The sequence below is a fragment of the Trichomycterus rosablanca genome, chromosome 8 (assembly GCF_030014385.1).
Source record: "Trichomycterus rosablanca isolate fTriRos1 chromosome 8, fTriRos1.hap1, whole genome shotgun sequence".
In the NCBI taxonomy this organism is placed as follows: domain Eukaryota; kingdom Metazoa; phylum Chordata; class Actinopteri; order Siluriformes; family Trichomycteridae; genus Trichomycterus; species Trichomycterus rosablanca.
In genome coordinates this window covers 3,324,009-3,342,536 of record NC_085995.1, presented here as the reverse complement: position 1 = coordinate 3,342,536, position 18,528 = coordinate 3,324,009, and the positions used below count along the sequence as shown (strand labels likewise).

Here is an 18,528-nt window from a genome sequence, read left to right as displayed (position 1 = left end):
CAATGATGAGGAGATGGCAAATATCAATATTTTATTCGTAATAGAACATAGATGACAGATCAAAAGTTTAATCTGAGTAAATGTAACATTTTAAAGGAGAAATATGTTGATTCAAAATTTCACAGTGTCAACAAATCCCAAAACAGTTGGGACAAGTAGCAATAAGTGGCTGGAAAAAGGAAATTGAGCATATAACGAACAGCTGGAAGACCAATTAACACTAATTAGGTCAATTGACAACATGATTGGGTATAAAAAAAGCTTCTTAGAGTGTCAGTGTCTCTCAGAAGCCAAGATGGTAAGAGGATCACCAATTCCACCATTGTTGCGCAAAAAGATAGTGCAGCAATACCAGAATGGTGTTACCCAGCGTAAAATAGCAAAGACTTTTAAGTTATCATCATCAACCGTGCATAACATCATCAAAAGATTCAGAGAATCTGGAACAATCGCTGTGCGTAAGGGTCAAGGCCGTAAAACTCTACTGGATGCTCGTGATCTCCGGGCCCTTAAACGTCACTGCACCTCAAACAGGAATGCCACTGTCAAGGAAATAACAGAATGGGCTCAGGAATACTTCCAGAAAGCATTGTCAGTGAACACAATCCACCGTGCCATCCGCCGTTGCCAGCTGAAACTCTACAGTGCAAAGAGGAAGCCATTTCTAAGCAAGCTCCACAAGCTCAGACGTTTGCACTGGGCCAGGGGTTATTTAAAATGGAGTGTGGCAAAATGGAAGACTGTTCTGTGGTCAGATGAGTCACGATTTGAAGTTCTTTATGGAACACTGCGACGCCATGTCATCCGGACCAGGGAGGACAAGGATAACCCAAGTTGTTATCAACGCTCCGTTCAGAAGCCTGCATCACTGATGGTATGGGGTTGCATGAGTGCTTGTGGCATGGGCAGCTTGCATGTCTGGAAAGGCACCATTAATGCAGAGAACTACTGTATGTTCAGGTTCTAGAACAACATATGCTCCCATCTAGACGTTATCTCTTTCAGGGAAGACCCTGCATTTTTCAACAAGATAATGCCAAACCACATTCTGCAGCAATCACAACATCATGGCTACGTAGGAGAAGGATCCAGGTACTGAAATGGCCAGCCTGCAGTCCAGATCTTTCACATATAGAGAACATTTGGCGCATCATAAAGAGGAAGGTGCGACAAAGAAGGCCCAAGACGATTGAACAGTTAGAGGCCTGTATTAGACATGAATGGGAGAGCATTCCTATTTCTAAACTTGAGAAACTGGTCTCCTCTGTCCCCAGACGTCTGTTGAGTGTTGTAAGAAGAAGGGGGGATGCCACACAGTGGTAAAAATGGCCTTGTCCCAACTTTTTTGGGATTTGTTGATGCCATGAAATTTTGAAACAACATAGTTTTCCCTTAAAATGATACATTCTCTCAGTTTAAACTTTTGATCTGTGATTTGTGTTCTATTCTGAATAAAATATTAGATGTTGGCACCTCAACATCATTGCATTCAGTTTTTATTCACAATTTGTTTAGTGTCCCAACTTTTTTGGAATCCGGTTTGTACTTTTGGTAGACAATGAATGTGTAGAATCATAAGATCATAAAAAGGACAGTCGCAGAAATCATTGCAAACACTTTATTAGGATTTTACACAGAAGTGAAAACGTTAGAATCACATTTAGTGAATTTAGTGAAAGCAATTTCAGTGAGTACAAAGCACACAAATAAATATTTTTAGTGCAAGAAAGATGATTGTTTTAATTCACTGCTGTAGTTGAGATTTTTAAAAAGCCTGAATGATCAAGTCAGCACCACATCAGGCCAGTTTAAGAACTTCAGTAACCATCACCCCAAGTCCATCAAAAACCTGATGTAATGGGGCATTGCACATGAAGGCACTGGTGGTCACCAGTTTATTTTTCTTATCCACATGAACTTCCTCCACGTTCTTATTGACGTGGGTACAGCCGAGCTCCACCATGGTTTTAGCCACTCCTGCATACGGCCACCTGCAAAACAACAAACCGCTTTAGACAGATACGAGCTGGTAATGTAATGCATGATAATATTCCTTATAAAAAGAGTTCCTCAGGTTCTACAGTGTGTGTCTGTAAAGCAGGGTGTATGATGCTCACTTTTCACACTCGTGGTCATGACCCACGGTGAGCTCACAGCCGGGTAGAACCTTCGCTGCCAGTACTGGAGAGATGCAGCACATTCCCAGAGGTTTTCCTGCCTGGTGGAAGCTCCTGATGATTTTCTCCACCAGAGGCTTTACAGAAAAATCTTTTCCCTTGGTGGCCCAGTCACTGAGATTCTTAGCTGCTCCGAACCCGCCTGCAACAAAAAGGAAGAGTAAATCATTTGTATTATTTAAAGGGATAGTATTTTTTTTTTCACACAGGGACTTTAAAAAACCATAATAATAGCTAATTTTATTCATTTCATTAATTGTGGGTAGCACTGTCGCCTCACAGCAGGAAGGTCCTGGGTTCGATCTGCGTGGGTTTCCTCCTGGAGCTCCAGTTTCCTCCCACAGTCCAAAAACGTGCTGTCAGGTTCATTGGAGACACTGAATTGCCCTATAGGTGAATGGGTGTGAATATGTGTGTGTGTGAGTGTGTGTGTGTGTGTGTGTGTGTGTGTGTGTGCGTGTGTGTGCCCTGCGATGGACTGGCACCGCATCCAGGGAGTTACTGTGTGCCTTGCGCCCATTGAAAAGCTGGCTTCAGCACCCCCCACCATGACCCTGATTGGATAAGTGGTTAAGAAAGTGAGTGAGTGAGAGCAATAGCATAGAAAGAACTTTATTTCATTACTGGCTTCTACTTTTGCTCAAGATATTTTCAGTCAGTTCTTCAGTTTTTCTACCAATGATGGTTTTGAGACAACATTTAAAGCTTTAAAAAGCTGGTTCAGCATTTTCAGTGTTGAGAGACACAAGAAAATAGTCATGGACGATACAGTGGTCAGCACAGTTAGCAAAATTCAACGAATGGGGCAAATTCTAACCATTAACAGGGCATTCCTAAGCTATTGCTAAATGTTTACTGAAAATCTATTCAGGTTTTTACAGTTCTAAAATGTCCATAAGCTTCTTTAATCAGCATTCAGGGTTTTTTTTTTATTGCCCAGGACCCCGGGTTATAACCTGCACTGCTTGTCTTATAACTGACCTTTCTGAAGTGACACTGAATTTAGTAAGCATAGAGAAAGGCTGGAAAATGTGTCTCTGTTTCCTGATTCATTACTGACTAGGAGTAATCTGAGACAAAATGCTTATATAAATGCGGAACCTGGAATGATGAGAGCATCGTAGTTAGCTACATCCAGCCCGGCCAGGTCAGTGATGTTTCCTCGAGCGATGCGGGCACTCTCCTGCATCACGTTGCGCTTGTCCGTCACTGGTTTTCCTTCGCAGTGGTTCACCACGTGCATCATCTCAGCATTAGGGGCAAACATTTCCACCTGTGGATGTATATCCATGTTTTAGCTATAGGAAACTGGCTTGGTGTGTGATTTTATACCACTAAACTAAAGTAAAGATTCTTGCCATTGGTTGGTAGTGATGCTTTCTATTGTAGTCAATACTATGTAAGCTCTTAGAAATAGACTTGGTGTTGACACGCTCAATGGTACCTATTTCGTACCTTATTGTGTCTTAAATTAATTTAAACAAAGCAGCCCATTGACCTTCCTTCATACCAAAGTCATAAAACCATAAATGTATGGACTGTACTTTGAGCATAGGCCAATGTAATGCAAAAAAAAAAAAAGAACAGGCCTTCCTCAAACCTTTGCTGCAAAGTTAAAATCATACAATTAGCTTTTTTTAATATAGTGTTTATACAGTAATACATTGCTGTATAGTAATACTTGCTCATATTATTATACGTGTACATTATACACATAATAATATATAACAATTACTGTAAATAAATACACACTATATACAGTGTGTCACAAAAGTGAGTACACCCCTCACATTTCTGCAAATATTTCATTATATCTTTTCATGGGACAACACTATAGACATGAAACTTGGATATAACTTAGAGTAGTCAGTGTACAGCTTGTATAGCAGTGTAGATTTACTGTCTTCTGAAAATAACTCAACACACAGCCATTAATGTCTAAATAGCTGCAACATAAGTGAGTACACCCCACAGTGAACATGTCCAAATTGTGCCCAAAGTGTCAATATTTTGTGTGACCACCATTATTATCCAGCACTGCCTTAACCCTCCTGGGCATGGAATTCACCAGAGCTGCACAGGTTGCTACTGGAATCCTCTTCCACTCCTCCATGATGACATCACGGAGCTGGTGGATGTTAGACACCTTGAACTCCTCCACCTTCCACTTGAGGATGCACCACAGGTGCTCAATTGGGTTCAGTCCATCACCTTTACCTTTACCCTCCAGTTTTCGAAGGGAGGGGATCATGCTCTGTTTCAGAATGTCACAGTACATGTTGGAATTCATGTTTCCCTCAATGAACTGCAGCTCCCCAGTGCCAGCAACACTCATGCAGCCCAAGACCATGATGCTACCACCACCATGCTTGACTGTAGGCAAGATACAGTTGTCTTGGTACTTCTCACCAGGGCGCCGCCACACATGCTGGACACCATCTGAGCCAAACAAGTTTATCTTGGTCTCGTCAGACCACAGGGCATTCCAGTAATCCATGTTCTTGGACTGCTTGTTTTCAGCAAACTGTTTGCTGGCTTTCTAGTGCGTCAGCTTCCTTCTGGGATGACGACCATGCAGACCGAGTTGATGCAGTGTGCGGCGTATGGTCTGAGCACTGACAGGCTGACCTCCCACGTCTTCAACCTCTGCAGCAATGCTGGCAGCACTCATGTGTCTATTTTTTAAAGCCAACCTCTGGATATGACGCCGAACACGTGGACTCAACTTCTTTGGTCGACCCTGGCGAAGCCTGTTCCGAGTGGAACCTGTCCTGGAAAACCGCTGTATGACCTTGGCCACCATGCTGTAGCTCAGTTTCAGGGTGTTAGCAATCTTCTTATAGCCCAGGCCATCTTTGTGGAGAGCAACAATTCTATTTCTCACATCCTCAGAGAGTTCTTTGCCATGAGGTGCCATGTTGAATATCCAGTGGCCAGTATGAGAGAATTGTACCCAAAACACCAAATTTAACAGCCCTGCTCCCCATTCACACCTGGGACCTTGACACATGACACCAGGGAGGGACAACGACACATTTGGGCACAATTTGGACACGTTCACTGTGGGGTGTACTCACTTATGTTGCCAGCTATTTAGACATTAATGGCTGTGTGTTGAGTTATTTTCAGAAGACAGTAAATCTACACTGCTATACAAGTTGTACACTGACTACTCTAAGTTATATCCAAGTTTCATGTCTATAGTGTTGTCCCATGAAAAGATATAATGAAATATTTGCAGAAATGTGAGGGGTGTACTCACTTTTGTGATACACTGTATGTGCATTTTGTCTAGCAGCTCTTATGTTTGTATTTTTATGGGTTTTTTTATTGTCTTTCCTTTCTGTTCTTTACTATCCTTCTCTTGTACTGCTGCGACAAGTTCATTTCCCTAACGGGATCAACAATCTTATCATATCATATCTTAAATTAAAATATACAACCTAAAGGTACAACTGATATTCTCTTGAAGGTTCCACCTCAGATCCAAACGTACTTCTACCTCTATTTTATTACAGATCTTAGAACTAATATACATGTTGTGTGGTGTATCATGAAATGGGGTTTACCTTGGCTCCAGCTCGACTCAGGTGTACCATTATGGCAGAAGCTTCATGGATCTCAGTGCCATCATAAACTCCACAGCCAGCAAGGATCAATGCTACACGCTTCGCCATTGTACCTGAAGCAGAGGACAACCTACAGATAACAGCAGAGTACTACTAAGAATCAATCTGGAAACCTAAAATACTGTTTGGGATGAGATTTTGTTTAGCTTTTTAATTACATTTTAAATTTGTAGTCACTTGTGTGACAGATTAAAGCTGCAGTATGTAATATTTTGCTGTGAAAGACGTTAAGCTTGTATATTATACATCAAGGTTGTCACCACACCTTTACATAACATAAACAGGATTTATATGTATGAACACTTGCAGTTGCAACCATCAGATAAACAGAAGAGCGATCACATCGACAGGTTACACTTGCCTACAATAGCATTTTACCAGAGAGACCTCCAAATCTCTAAATGTACACAAGTTTCATACAGCAGCTTTAACACCACTAGCATGAATATTTGCCGAACTTGCAGGTTCTATAATCTGCTTGCAACTGAACGTTTGTTGATTCGATTTAAGGATTTAGATCCTTCTCTGGTAGAAAAGTTCCATACTGCAGCTTTAAGCAATATGAGAAAACTCTCTATGAGCATAAAAGCAACACTGGTCACTGCAAAACCTAGATGAATCTAAATCCCACTCACTCACTTTCTTAACCATTTATCCAATTAGGCCTATCCCAGTTTTTCAATGGGCGCAAGGCACACAGTAACACCCTGGACGGGGCACCAGTCCATCACAGGGCAGACACACACACTCACACACACACCCATTCACCTATAGGGCAATTCAGTGTCTCCAATTAACCTGACTGCATGTCTTTTTGGACTGTGGAAGGAAACCGGAGCTCCCGGAGAAAACCCACATAGACACAGAGAGAACATGCAAACCTGGGGATCGAACCCAGGACCTTCTTGCTGTGAGGCGACAGTGCTACACACTGAGCCACCATGTGAATCCAAATCTGTACAATCCGAATCAGCATCAATTGAGCAAATCATTTTAAAATCAGTTATATATTTATATATTTATTTATTAAGAAATAAAAGATAGGACCATTTAATTCCCCCATAATTCACACCCAATCAGAGAAGCTAAACCTGAACAGGTGAACAACAGGTACAGTGATACAGCATTTTACATCATTAAATATTTAAATCACCTCCTGTCTCTGTAATATACACCCACCAATAGAAGAAAAGAGCAGCTATGGAGAAGCTGTCCCACGTTTCATCATCATTTCCTCAACCATCTACCGAGCTTCCTTCTCCAGCACAAATAAACTCTTTTAGCTCCCTCAGACATTCACAGTTTCCAAACCTGAGCTCATTTTCTCTACACACATTTACATGTTATTAAAAAATAAACATAACTCACCGTGTTACAGCAGATGAGTCTGAAGTGTACCCGCCTCTGAGGTGTCTCAGTTGCTACAACCAGACCGACAGACTGCCTGTTGCTTTATAAGCGCTCAGGTTCTCCACGCCCTCCTCTGAGAAGCCAGGCCTCCTCCTCCTCCTCCACGGTGCCATACGAGAGCTGCTGGGCAGGAAGAGAAGCCAGAATTACACGTGTTTACCCAGTAAGGTCATGCTGAGTCATTCCAGTTCTCCTCTGTATCCACTACTGGTGATAGTGCTGGTGTTGCATTACCTTAAGAACTATATAAATATCAGGATCTGTATTTTATTTGTGTTATTATTTTACAGCTAATCTTTATATTCACCTGTTAGCATCCTTACATATTAATAAGCATTATTTAGATTTATTTAGACTGGTGTGTCTTTGGGAACTGTGATCACTTGCAAACCCTTTTTTTTTTTTTTAAATGAGCACATACAGTGGCTTGCAAAAGTATTCATACCCCTTGAACTTTTCCATATTTTGTCACATTACAACCACAAACATAAATATATTTCACTGGAATTTAATGTGAAACACCAACACAAAGTGGTATACAATTGTGAAGTGGAAGGAAAATTATACATGATTCAAAACATTTTTTACAAATAAAAAACTGAAAAGTGCGGTGTGCAAAAGTATCCAGCCCCCTTTTCTCTGAGTGCAACCAATTGCATTCAGAAGTTGCCTGATGACTGCTAATGACTAAAAAAAGTCCACCTGTGTGTAATCTAATCTCAGTACAAATACAGCTGCTCCGTGACGGCCTCAGAGGTTGGTTAAGAGAATATTGGGGAGTAAACAGCATTATGAAGTCCAAAGAACACACCAGACAGGTCAGGAATAAGGTTGTGGAGAAGTTTAAAGCAGGCTTAGGCTATAAAAAGATTTCCCAAGCTTTGAACATCTCATGGAGCACTGTTCAATCCATTATCCGGAAATGGAAAGAGTATGGCACAACTGTAAACCTACCAAGACAAGGCCGTCCACCTAAACTTACAGGCCGAACAAGGAGAGCACTGATCAGAGATGCAGCCAAGAGGCCCATGGTGACTCTGGACGAAATGCAGAGATCCACAGCTCAGGTGGGGGAATCTGTCCACAGGACAACTATTAGTCGTGCACTGCACAAATGTGGTCTTTATGGAAGAGTGGCAAGAAGAAAGCCATTGTTAAAAGAAAACCATAAAAAGTCCCGTTTGCAGTTTGCCAGAAGCCATGTTGGGGACACAGCAAACATGTGGAACAAGGTGCTTTGGTCAGATGAGACCAAAATTGAACTTTTTGGCCTAAATGCAAAACGCTATGTGTGGCAGAGAATTAACACTGCACATCACTCTGAACACACCATCCCCACTGTCAAATATGGTGGTGGCAGCATCATGCTCTGGGGCTGCTTCTCTTCAGCAGGGACAGGGAAGTTGGTCAAAGTTGATGGGAAGATGGATGGAGCCAAATACAGGGCAATCTTGGAAGAAAACCTGTTGGAGTCTGCAAAAGACTTGAGACTGGGGCGGAGGTTCACCTTCCAGCAGGACAACGACCCTAAACATAAAGCCAGGGCTACAATGGAATGGTTTAAAACAAAACATATTCATGTGTTAGAATGGCCCAGTCAAAGTCCAGACCTAAACCCAATCGAGAATTTGTGGCAAGATCTGAAAACTGCTGTTCACAAACGCTCTCCATCTAATCTGACTGAGCTTGAGCTGTTTTGCAAAGAAGAATGGGCAAAAATGTCAGTCACTAGATGTGCAAAGCTGGTGGAGACATACCCTAAAAGACTTGCAGCTGTAATTGCAGCAAAGGTGGTTCCACAAAGTATTGACTCAGGGGGGCTGGATACTTTTGCACACCACACTTTTCAGTTTTTTATTTGTAAAAAATGTTTTGAATCATGTATAACTTTCGTTCCACTTCACAATTGTATACCACTTTGTGTTGGTCTTTCACATTAAATTCCAGTGAAATATATTTATGTTTGTGGTTGTAATGTGACAAAATATGGAAAAGTTCAAGGGGTATGAATACTTTTGCAAGCCACTGTAATTCCCACAGACACACTCCAAAATCATGCAGTACTGATGCTGAATGATTGACATTCCAATTTATATTGAGCTCAGAGCTCTGTGCAAGTAACACGAGTTCCTTCACGCCAAACCCAAAGTCAAACTATGTTATTATAGAACTTGGTTTGTGCACAGGGGCATGCTGGGACATGGGGCATGTTTCCTTGTCACAAAGCTGGTTGATGTTGAAAGGATAGCATTCGATTTCACTTCAGTTCAGTTAAATTAACTCTGAATACACATCTGTATGTTTGAATCGATGCACCTGTTAGCAACAAGCATGACTAAAATATCCAGTGGCGTCTACAAACTTTTGGCCATATATGTTTTTAAAAGACAAAAAAGTCTTAGAGATGTACTGTAATTACTGTGTTTGTTTTCACTACAATTACTGACTGTAGTCCATCCGTTTATCTACATACTTTTTTAACCTGCTTTCACCCTGTTCTTCAATGGTCAGGACTACCACAGGACCACCACAGAGCAGGTATTATTTAGGTGGTGGATGATTCTCACACTGACATGGTGGTGGTGTGTTAGTGTGCTGGTATGAGTGGATCAGACACAGCAGCGCTGCTGGAGTTTTTAAACACCTCACTGTCACTGCTGGACTGAGAATAGTCCACCGACCAAAAATATATCCAGCCAACCGTGCTCCGTGGGCAGCGTCCTGTGTCCACTGATGAAGCTTTAGTAAATGACCGACTCAGCAGCAACAGATGAGCGATCGTCTCTGACTTTACATCTACAAGGTGGACCAACTAGGTAGGAGTGTCAGTAGAGTGGACAGTTAGTGGACACGGTGTTTAAAAACTCCATCAGCGCTGCTGTATCTGATCAACTCACACTAACACACCACCACCATGTCAGTGTCACTGCAGTGAAGAACAGGGTGAAAGCAGGTTAAAAAAGCATGCAGAGAAACAGATGGATTACAGTCAGTAATTGTAGAACTACAAAGTGCTTCTATATGGTAAGTGGAGCTGATAAAATGGACAGTGAGTGTAGAAACAAGAAGGTGGTTTTAATGTTATGGCTGTTCGGTGTATATCCTAATTGAAACCTCTTACATCTCACTGGTTTGTACAGTGAATTGAACCCTTCCCTGGTCTGGCTGAGTTATGTTATACTGTGTTAAGGAAGTGCTGTAATGGGGAAGTTCCACAGCCTAATTTTAGAGGAGACTCCACCCAGCAGAGGGTTTATAAACCGGGACCGAGGTGCAGCTTCTCCGCTCCGGTACTGAACTGATGGTGGTGATGATGATGAGGGCTGATGATGAAGAACTGATGGCTGCTTCTGATCACCACAAATCTCTGCATTTCTCCATCTGTATTCTCGCCATTTCTGCTGGTAGGTTCCACCATGATTTATTCTGCATTAATACAACAATTAACAGCCATTAAAACAGCAAACATCAATATAATATATCTACAACATTACACAGCGTTTAAATCAGTGTGTATTAATTCAAAAATATCTTTAAAAGAAGCGAATTATTTGATTGTATTTATGTTTTATTTATTCTGGGATTAAAGTGAAGTAAGTAGAGATTTTATTTGCAGGATTGAAACAGGAATGTAAATACAAATCCTAAATGTTATTATAAAAGAAGCATCAGTCAGTAATGTATGGGTAAACATTAATGAAATTACAAAAGTAATCCTAATTTGATATTTTCTATTATATTGTATTTTATTTTGGGGTTTTTTTTAATAAAAACTATTTTAAACAGTAACATATTGTAGCGTCAGTGGGAGGAGCCGTGGTATCCAGGCTTACCGTCAGCGTGTATCCCAGTGTGGCAGACTGGGTGGCTGCGGTGAGAGCTGGATAGGTAGCTTATATGTTTGTCTGTTGTATGAATGTATGTGTGAATGAATGAGTGTACGTCCTAAACCACTGAGAGATCTGCCAAGGGCAGCTCACTCGAGGTCCCGACGCTCGCCTTCCTGTTCGCCGGCGCCACAATATTTTATCTTGACTGTGTATTTTGACTTATTCCTGCCATATTTGACGCAGCCTGAAATTAAAACACTGATTTTATTAAAAGTAAAATATTATTTACGCTTTCTACCCACACTCATTTTGACGGATGCTTTTAATTACAGTCATTGCACAGTAATTTACTTTACTTTGGCAATTTACTTTTACTATTTTATCAGTTTTCATTTTACATCTTCAGTGCAGCACTTTAAGTTTATATGTGAATGTATAAACAGTGCCACATAAATAAACACTGCATGGCAAAAACTATGTGACTATGTGAGTAGGAATTTATAATACCATTATAATATAATAATACCATCATAAGTGTACCAGTAGAGGGCAGGATTCAAATTTAAAGTACCTCCTGTTTAAAAGAAATGTATGGTTCTGTAGAAATGTGTTAAATTCACACAGCATAAACGTTCAGTTCTTGAAGAGGTAGGGTGGCTTGGTGGGTAGCACTGTCGCCTCACAGCAAGAAGGTCCTGGGTTCGATCCCCAGGCGGGGGAGGTCCAGGTCCTTTCTGTGTGGAGTTTGCATGTTCTCCTCGTGTCTGAGTGGGTTTTCTCCCACAGTCCAAAAACATGCAGTCAGGGTAACTGGAGACACTGAATTGCCCTATAGGTGAGTGTGTGTGTGTGTGTGTGTGTGTGTGTGTGTGTGTGTGTGTGTGTGTGTCTGCCCTGCAATGCACTGGTGCTCCGTCCAAGGTGTTACTCTGTGCCTTGTGCCCGTTGAAAAGCTGGGATAGGCTCCAACACCCCCCTGCAACCCTTATTGGATAAGCGGTTAAGAAAGTGAGTGAGTATTTTACTGTTTTCCTCAATTTTTTGCTTGTTTGTTTGTTTGTTTTTTCTTTGATTAAGGTTCCTTGCTGCTTCTGGTTAATGACTATGCCAGCTCTCCTGATGAAGCCTTTATTCCTGACACGGCTCTGGGCATCGAGCTGCTCATTATCGCGGCCCTGCTGGCGTATGCTGGTGGGTAAATAAAGCTACAGGTTATTGTATAAATGTAAAAACCTCCAGTTTATTAGGTTATAATATGTTCAACATGGACAGGATGATTATGATTATGTTAAATAAGGCATAAGGCAAAATAAAATAATATTCAATTAATTAAAGATCAGCAGGACATGTAATATTTAACTGTTGGGGTTTTTTTCTGTGAATCATAGGTAAAAGTGTGTGTTTTTGCAGGACAAGTGATGCACAATTTTATATTAACCAACACATTCATACCTTTACACCTTTGTGACCAGCACTTCCTCTCTCTTGTGTTTTAGGAGTGTGTCGGGGTCTGTCTCAGAGCTCCCTGTTCACCACACTGTGTCTGACAATCTCAGCGCTGTGGTGCGGATCTGGACTGGTTCACATCTTGACCGGGGAGGGTATAATCAGTGAGGGGAACGAGCTCCGAAATGCCATGATACCCGGCCTGGCTGCGTTTACGTTGGCATTGCTTGTGATTTGTGTAGTAGCGGTTGTGCAGGGACAGGTGGTGCTGTGCTTTATCGCTCTGACCATAAGTCTGGCGTGCGCCCATGAGATCGCCGGTCTGGCGGATTTAAAATTTCGCCAGGCTGCCACAGGCGCCTGTTACCTTTTGGTCTGTTTGGTCTGTGCGTATTTCGGTATTGGGCGTTTGTTGTTGTATATCACAAGCGGTCACGTTGAACTGCCAGGGACTGGTCTGATTGATAAGACCAGTCAGTCGGCTCAAGGTCAAGATGCTAACAGTGTAATTGCTGTGGGATTGGTAATGAACCTGCTGTCAGCTAGCGTGCTAGCTTGTCCAGTGCTTGGTGTGGTCCCTCGGCTGTTTATTGGTCACGTCCCGTGGCTCTGGACGGCTGGAGTCTTCCAGCTGGGGGTGTGTGTTCTGTGCTTTAGAGCTTTGGACATCTTGGCAGCGACTTTCTTCGGCTTCACGAGCATTTTAAAGTTGGCCGAGGGGTACAGCGCACTGGTCAAGGACCTGACCAATCAGACGCCGTTCTCTCCCGTCCCTTTCCCTACTGTGTTCGCGGTTTTGTTTTTCATCCTCGCGTTGTTTAGCTGCGTCAGGAGCTTACTTGATGGTGTTTACCTGCTGTTTTTCGTCGCATACTGTATAGCCATCGCCGCCCAGCCTGGAGGGTTCTTCCAGGGGGGTACGCAAGGTGTTCAAGCGGCTATATTTGTAGCGTCTGCCCTAATGATCCTGGTGACTCTTTACAACCAAGGATCTCAAAAAAAGATACCAACAGGTGAGGGTTTACTTAAAAGCCTTCTCGCTCGCAGCAATCGATTCACCCTACGCACCCAAGACAAGGACCTCCACGCCCCATATCTGGGCTATTCTAAATATGCTGATGCTGAAGTCCTAGGTCATGGCTGTAGCATGCTAGCGGCTTTTGCGATCACAGCTAGCATGGCCAGTCAGGATCCTTTGACCGTTCTGATTTTGCCCTGGGCTGTAGTTTCAGGCGGCGTCCTGCAGTTACTGTGTGGATTAGTGGCCTTTGCCAGGGGAAAGACCCTTGAGAGTACTGCCTTTATCTACTATGGCATGATGTGGACCGTGTGGGGTCTGACACGTTTCGGTGGGCTTTACGGTGACGTCAGAGGGTTTCACGTTGCAGTGGGAATCATCAGCTTCATGGTTTTTAACGTTCTGGTCGCAGGCGGGACACTTTTCCTCAACACAGCATGGTTTGTTTACGCCGTTTGCTTCCAGCTCATTCTCATTAGCTTCCTGCTCGACGCTGTGGATGCGCTACCCTACGGTTACGACATCGGCGTCACCATCATTTTCGGCCTGGTCAGCTTCTACTTCTTCTTGGCCAGCTTGTTGAATTGCACGTTCGAGACGCCACAGCTTCCATTCGGTGAACCTCTGATCAAGCTGAGTGGATTTGGTGGAGGCAGAGACCGCTGTCCACACCTTCAGGCCAGGAAATCATCATCCGTCAAGCAGATCGCAGGTGATTCGCTGGATCTTTTAGCTGGACATGTAATCCAAGTTGACCTTAATGGTTAATCTTAATGACATTGTTTATACTCATCTAGAGATCATGAAGAATGGAGGAATATGTGGAATGCCCACTGATACCGTCTACGTCCTTGTGGCAGCCTGCAATCGACCAGGTGCCGTTGAAAAAGCTTATAAGTAAGAAATCTTCCCAATAGTAAACTGATACAAATAATAAATACAGGTTTTAATATTTGTTACATGTTTGGTTGTTTGTAGGGTGAAAAAACAGGCTCAAGAACGTCCAATGTCCATCTGGATCTCCTCCATTAAACAGCTGGAACCAGTCAGACACCAGATAAATCCACTGCTGTGGGACTTCATGGAAGTTGCCTGGCCTTCGTCTATAAGCCTGGTCATTCCTAGAGGTTGGTTGCTTTGCCACCTTCAAAACATAAACTGTACCCATCATACTGACTCTATATTGTACCAATTACATGTGCCAATTATACTGGAAATTACTATACACATTCTGTACCCACATACTGCCGTTATTCCCCCAGTACTATACCCATACTGTATCATACTGTACCCATACAGTCCATGCTGTACCCATACAGTCTATACTGTACCCAGACTGCCCACACTGTACCCATACAGTCCATATTGTAGTGATAGTGTACCTATACTGCTTACACTGTACTCTTATGGTCAATACTGTAGTATTAGTGTACCCATACGGTCCATACTGTAGTGATAGTGTACCCATACTGCCCACACTGTACCCATACTGCCCACACTGTACCCATACATTCCATATTGTACCCATACAGTTCATACTGTACTAATGATGTACCCAGACTGCCCACACTGTACCCATAGTGTAATACACTGGAACTCACAGTAATTTAAAGCAGGTTTAGTATGTGTGCTTATAATTAAATCCACTTTTTCTGTCCATTAGCCCCCTGGATGGACTCTTTTGGTTTAAATGAATCATCACAATATATCGGCACCCCACAAAGCATAGCCATCAGGAACCCAGACTGCACTGTGGCAAATCATCTGATCAGCCTGGTACGTCATTTCATCCTGCCGACATTATATATACATCTATACACACAATAAAGGGTTTTTTATCTGGAACCCTCACACTATAATGTTTGCATGCATGGAAAATGAATCAGATAAAATACATTATATGTTTTGGACACTTAGGGCTCTCTGTTTCATCTTGACTGTGCCCAGGTCTATGGAGAAAGGGTTTGACACGTTTGGGGTAAAAAATAAAAACTCCAGGGGCCTGAACAAAGCCCTGAACTAAACACCTTTATGATTAATTGGAACACTGGGCACAAATTTCCACACTCCAAAAGAAAAATCTTATGAAAAGCCTTCCCTGAAGAGTACATGCTGTTGTAGCCACTTTGCAGCTCCATATTAAGCCCTTAATTTTGTATTATGTTATTTTTTTCACACTGTAGGTCGGTCCCATTGCAGTTACGTCAGCAAACCCAACAGGTGAAGCAGATACAACTCATCATAACCAGGTTTATGCCAAGCTGGGTAATAAGGTAAATAAATACACATTAAAATATGAATCTTATCGCATTTGTTTTAAGGTATAAATATACACTGATCAGCCATAACATTAAAACCACCTCCTTGTTTCTACACTCACTGTCCATTTTATCAGCTTCACTTACCATACAGAAGCACTTTGTAGTTCTACAATTACTGACTGTAGTCCATCTGTTTCTCTACATATCTTTTTAACCTGCTTTCACCCAGTTCTTCAATGGTCAGGACCCCCAGTATTATTTAGATGGTGGATCATTCTCAGCACTGCAGTGACACTGACATGGTGGTGGTGTGTTAGTGTGTGTTGTGCTTTTTTAAATACTACATCCACTCTATTAGACACTCCTACCTAGTTGGTCCACCTTGTAGATGTAAAGTCAGAGACGATCGCTCATCTATTGCTGCTGTTTGAGTCGGTCATCTTCTAGACCTTCATCAGTGGTCACAGGACGCTGCCCACAGGGCGCTGTTGGCTGGATGTTTTTGGTTGATGGACTATTCTCAGTCCAGCAGTGACAGTAAGGTGTTTAAAAACTCCAGCAGCGCTGCTGTGTCTGATCCACTCATACCAGCACAACACACACTAACACACCAGCACCATGTCAGTGTCACTGCAGTGCTGAGAATGATCCACCACCTAAATAATACCTGCTCTGTGGTGGTCCTGTGGGGGTCCTGACCATTGAAGAACAGCATGAAAGGGGGCTAACAAAGGCATGCAGATAAACGGATGGACTACAGTCAGTAATTGTAGAACTGAAAAGTACTTCTATATGGTAAGTGGAGCTGATAAAATGGACAGTGAGTGTAGAAACAAGGAGGTGGTTTTAATGTTATGGCTGATCGGTGTAGTGTTGGATATTTTAAACCCAGTTAACGATTGTTATTGTTATGTTTAGGTGGACGGGGTGCTTTGTGATGGACCCTCACCGGAAAACATCGCCTCCACTGTGGTGGACTGCACTAAGATCGAGAGCGGCCAGATTGGCTTTTACAGGGTCGGACTAATTCCTAAATCAAAGGTATTATTTAAAAATTTCAGGAATAAAATTACACCACAGTTTAAATCAGACAATGTTTTTCTTTGCTTATTATTTATTATGTGATATTTTCAAGGTCCTGGAGCTCTTTGAAAAGATTCAGAGGAGGCATCGACACGGACGGCTGAACGCTGGATTCGAGACGGACATCACAGATTCTCTGACAAAATCCCAGACAGAACTGCCAGATTCAGAAACAGACTCGGGTTTAAGCCAGCCCACCCCTGCAGAATCCCTCAGCTCATTGGATCTCAGCCAACATGGCAACCAGGATGAGAACGATGAGGAGGGATCTTAACTGTTGCCTAACATCACATGATGATCTTTAATTTGTAAAATAATTTATAACACTGTAAATAATGGCAATAATGGTAAATAATATAAAACTTTAAATTATGGCAATAAAGCAATGTCAGTATAAAATACCACCACAATATCTAAAAAATATCATGCATCACCCACGTTACATGCTGTGCCACAGTGCCAGTCTAATCTACAGCGTGTTTGTTCTGTATTTAAAAAAGTGCAGTCATTTTTTTACAAAAAAATTGTTATTTATTTAAATTTTTTATTCATGTTTCAGGAACACATGGAGGATTGATTTATAGTATCTGTGCACTTTTCACTGTATCGTTTTAATTTGCTCTTTGTATTGTACAGTAATTTTAAATTATATTTTGTAAATGAATCAATAAATACATTTTCGATCAGTAGTATTGAAATACTGTCACTTTTGCATAACAGTTGAAAATATGTAAATACAGATGGATGGATAGATGGATTGGATGGGTGGGTCGGTAAGTGGTTGGGTTGGATAGACGGATGGATGGATGGATGGATGGATGATGGATGGATGGATGGGTGGGTGGGTGGATGGATGGATAGATGAATGGATAGATAGATGAGTGGATGGATGGATGGATGGATGGATGATGGATGGATGGATGGATGGATGGATGGATGAGTGGATGGATGGATGATGGATGGATGGGTGGGTGGATGGATAGATAGATAGATGAATGGATAGATAGATGGATGGGTGGGTGGATGGATGGTTGAGTGGATGGAGGGATGGATGGATGGATGGGTGGATGGATGGGTGGGTGGGTGGATGGGTGGATGGATGGATGGATGGATAGATGAGTGGATGGGTGGGTGGGTGGATGGATGGATGAGTGGATGGATGGATGGATGGATGGGTGGGTGGGTGGATGGATGGGTGGATGGATGGATGGATGGATGGATGGATGGATAGATAGATAGATGAGTGGATGGATGGATGGGTGGATGGATGAGTGGATGGATGAATGGATGAGTGGGTGGATGGATGGATGGGTGGATGGATGAGTGGATGGATGGATAGATGAGTGGATGGATGGATGGATGGATAATTGGATAAAATCCCCCCACATTGATATGAAAGGTTATTATTAAATTATAAAAAGTGTTTATTCAGAGTTATTGCTGCTGAAGGTTTTTAAAGTAAGTTAATGCAGCACATAAATATTAGTCAGTGGTGTTGAAATACTGTCACTTCTGCAAAACAATTGACAATAAATAAATAAAAATGAATTAACAGAGAGATGGATAGAAGTATTAAAAGATGAATGGGTGGACAGACGAACGGACAAACAGACGGACAGATGGATGAGTGGATTAGTGAGATGGTTGAGTGGGATGGATGGATGGATGGATGGA

General features: G+C 42.2%; 2 protein-coding genes across 3 annotated transcripts; one reads left to right on the top strand and one right to left on the bottom strand.

Moving 5' to 3' along the window:
• Positions 1-1,604: 1,604 nt before the first annotated feature.
• Positions 1,605-7,250, bottom strand: si:ch211-153b23.5 (uncharacterized protein LOC321177 homolog). 2 transcript variants are annotated; one of them, XM_062999704.1, is made up of 5 exons: positions 7,175-7,250; positions 5,747-5,876; positions 3,279-3,450; positions 2,118-2,319; positions 1,605-1,991 (listed from the first exon to the last, which is right to left on the bottom strand). In XM_062999704.1, the coding sequence occupies exons 2-5, from the start codon at positions 5,852-5,854 to the stop codon at positions 1,799-1,801; spliced, it is 675 nt and encodes a 224-aa protein (XP_062855774.1). In that variant the 5' UTR covers positions 5,855-5,876; positions 7,175-7,250; the 3' UTR covers positions 1,605-1,798. The 2 variants fall into 2 exon arrangements, with proteins under 2 accessions (XP_062855774.1, XP_062855773.1); XM_062999703.1 differs by having other exon boundaries at positions 5,747-5,859; positions 7,175-7,230.
• A 3,306-nt stretch (positions 7,251-10,556) lies between these two features.
• si:ch211-153b23.4 (uncharacterized protein LOC335392 homolog) lies at positions 10,557-17,475 on the top strand. The gene is made up of 9 exons (XM_062999702.1): positions 10,557-10,620; positions 12,124-12,237; positions 12,543-14,222; positions 14,308-14,407; positions 14,489-14,637; positions 15,174-15,286; positions 15,694-15,783; positions 16,690-16,812; positions 16,907-17,475. The coding sequence occupies exons 1-9, from the start codon at positions 10,557-10,559 to the stop codon at positions 17,126-17,128; spliced, it is 2,655 nt and encodes an 884-aa protein (XP_062855772.1). The 3' UTR covers positions 17,129-17,475.
• Positions 17,476-18,528: the final 1,053 nt, after the last annotated feature.

Coding starts and splice junctions, on each gene's coding strand:
- si:ch211-153b23.5 (XM_062999704.1), bottom strand. CDS start 5,854: ATGGCGAAGCGTGTAGCATTGATCCTTGCTGGCTGTGGAGTTTATGAT. Junction 3,451..5,746: donor TGAGTCGAGCTGGAGCCAAG/GTAAACCCCATT, acceptor ATACATCCACAG/GTGGAAATGTTTGCCCCTAA. Junction 1,992..2,117: donor CATGACCACGAGTGTGAAAA/GTGAGCATCATA, acceptor GTTGTTTTGCAG/GTGGCCGTATGCAGGAGTGG.
- si:ch211-153b23.4 (XM_062999702.1), top strand. CDS start 10,557: ATGGCTGCTTCTGATCACCACAAATCTCTGCATTTCTCCATCTGTATT. Junction 14,223..14,307: donor ATCCGTCAAGCAGATCGCAG/GTGATTCGCTGG, acceptor ATACTCATCTAG/AGATCATGAAGAATGGAGGA. Junction 16,813..16,906: donor GACTAATTCCTAAATCAAAG/GTATTATTTAAA, acceptor GATATTTTCAAG/GTCCTGGAGCTCTTTGAAAA.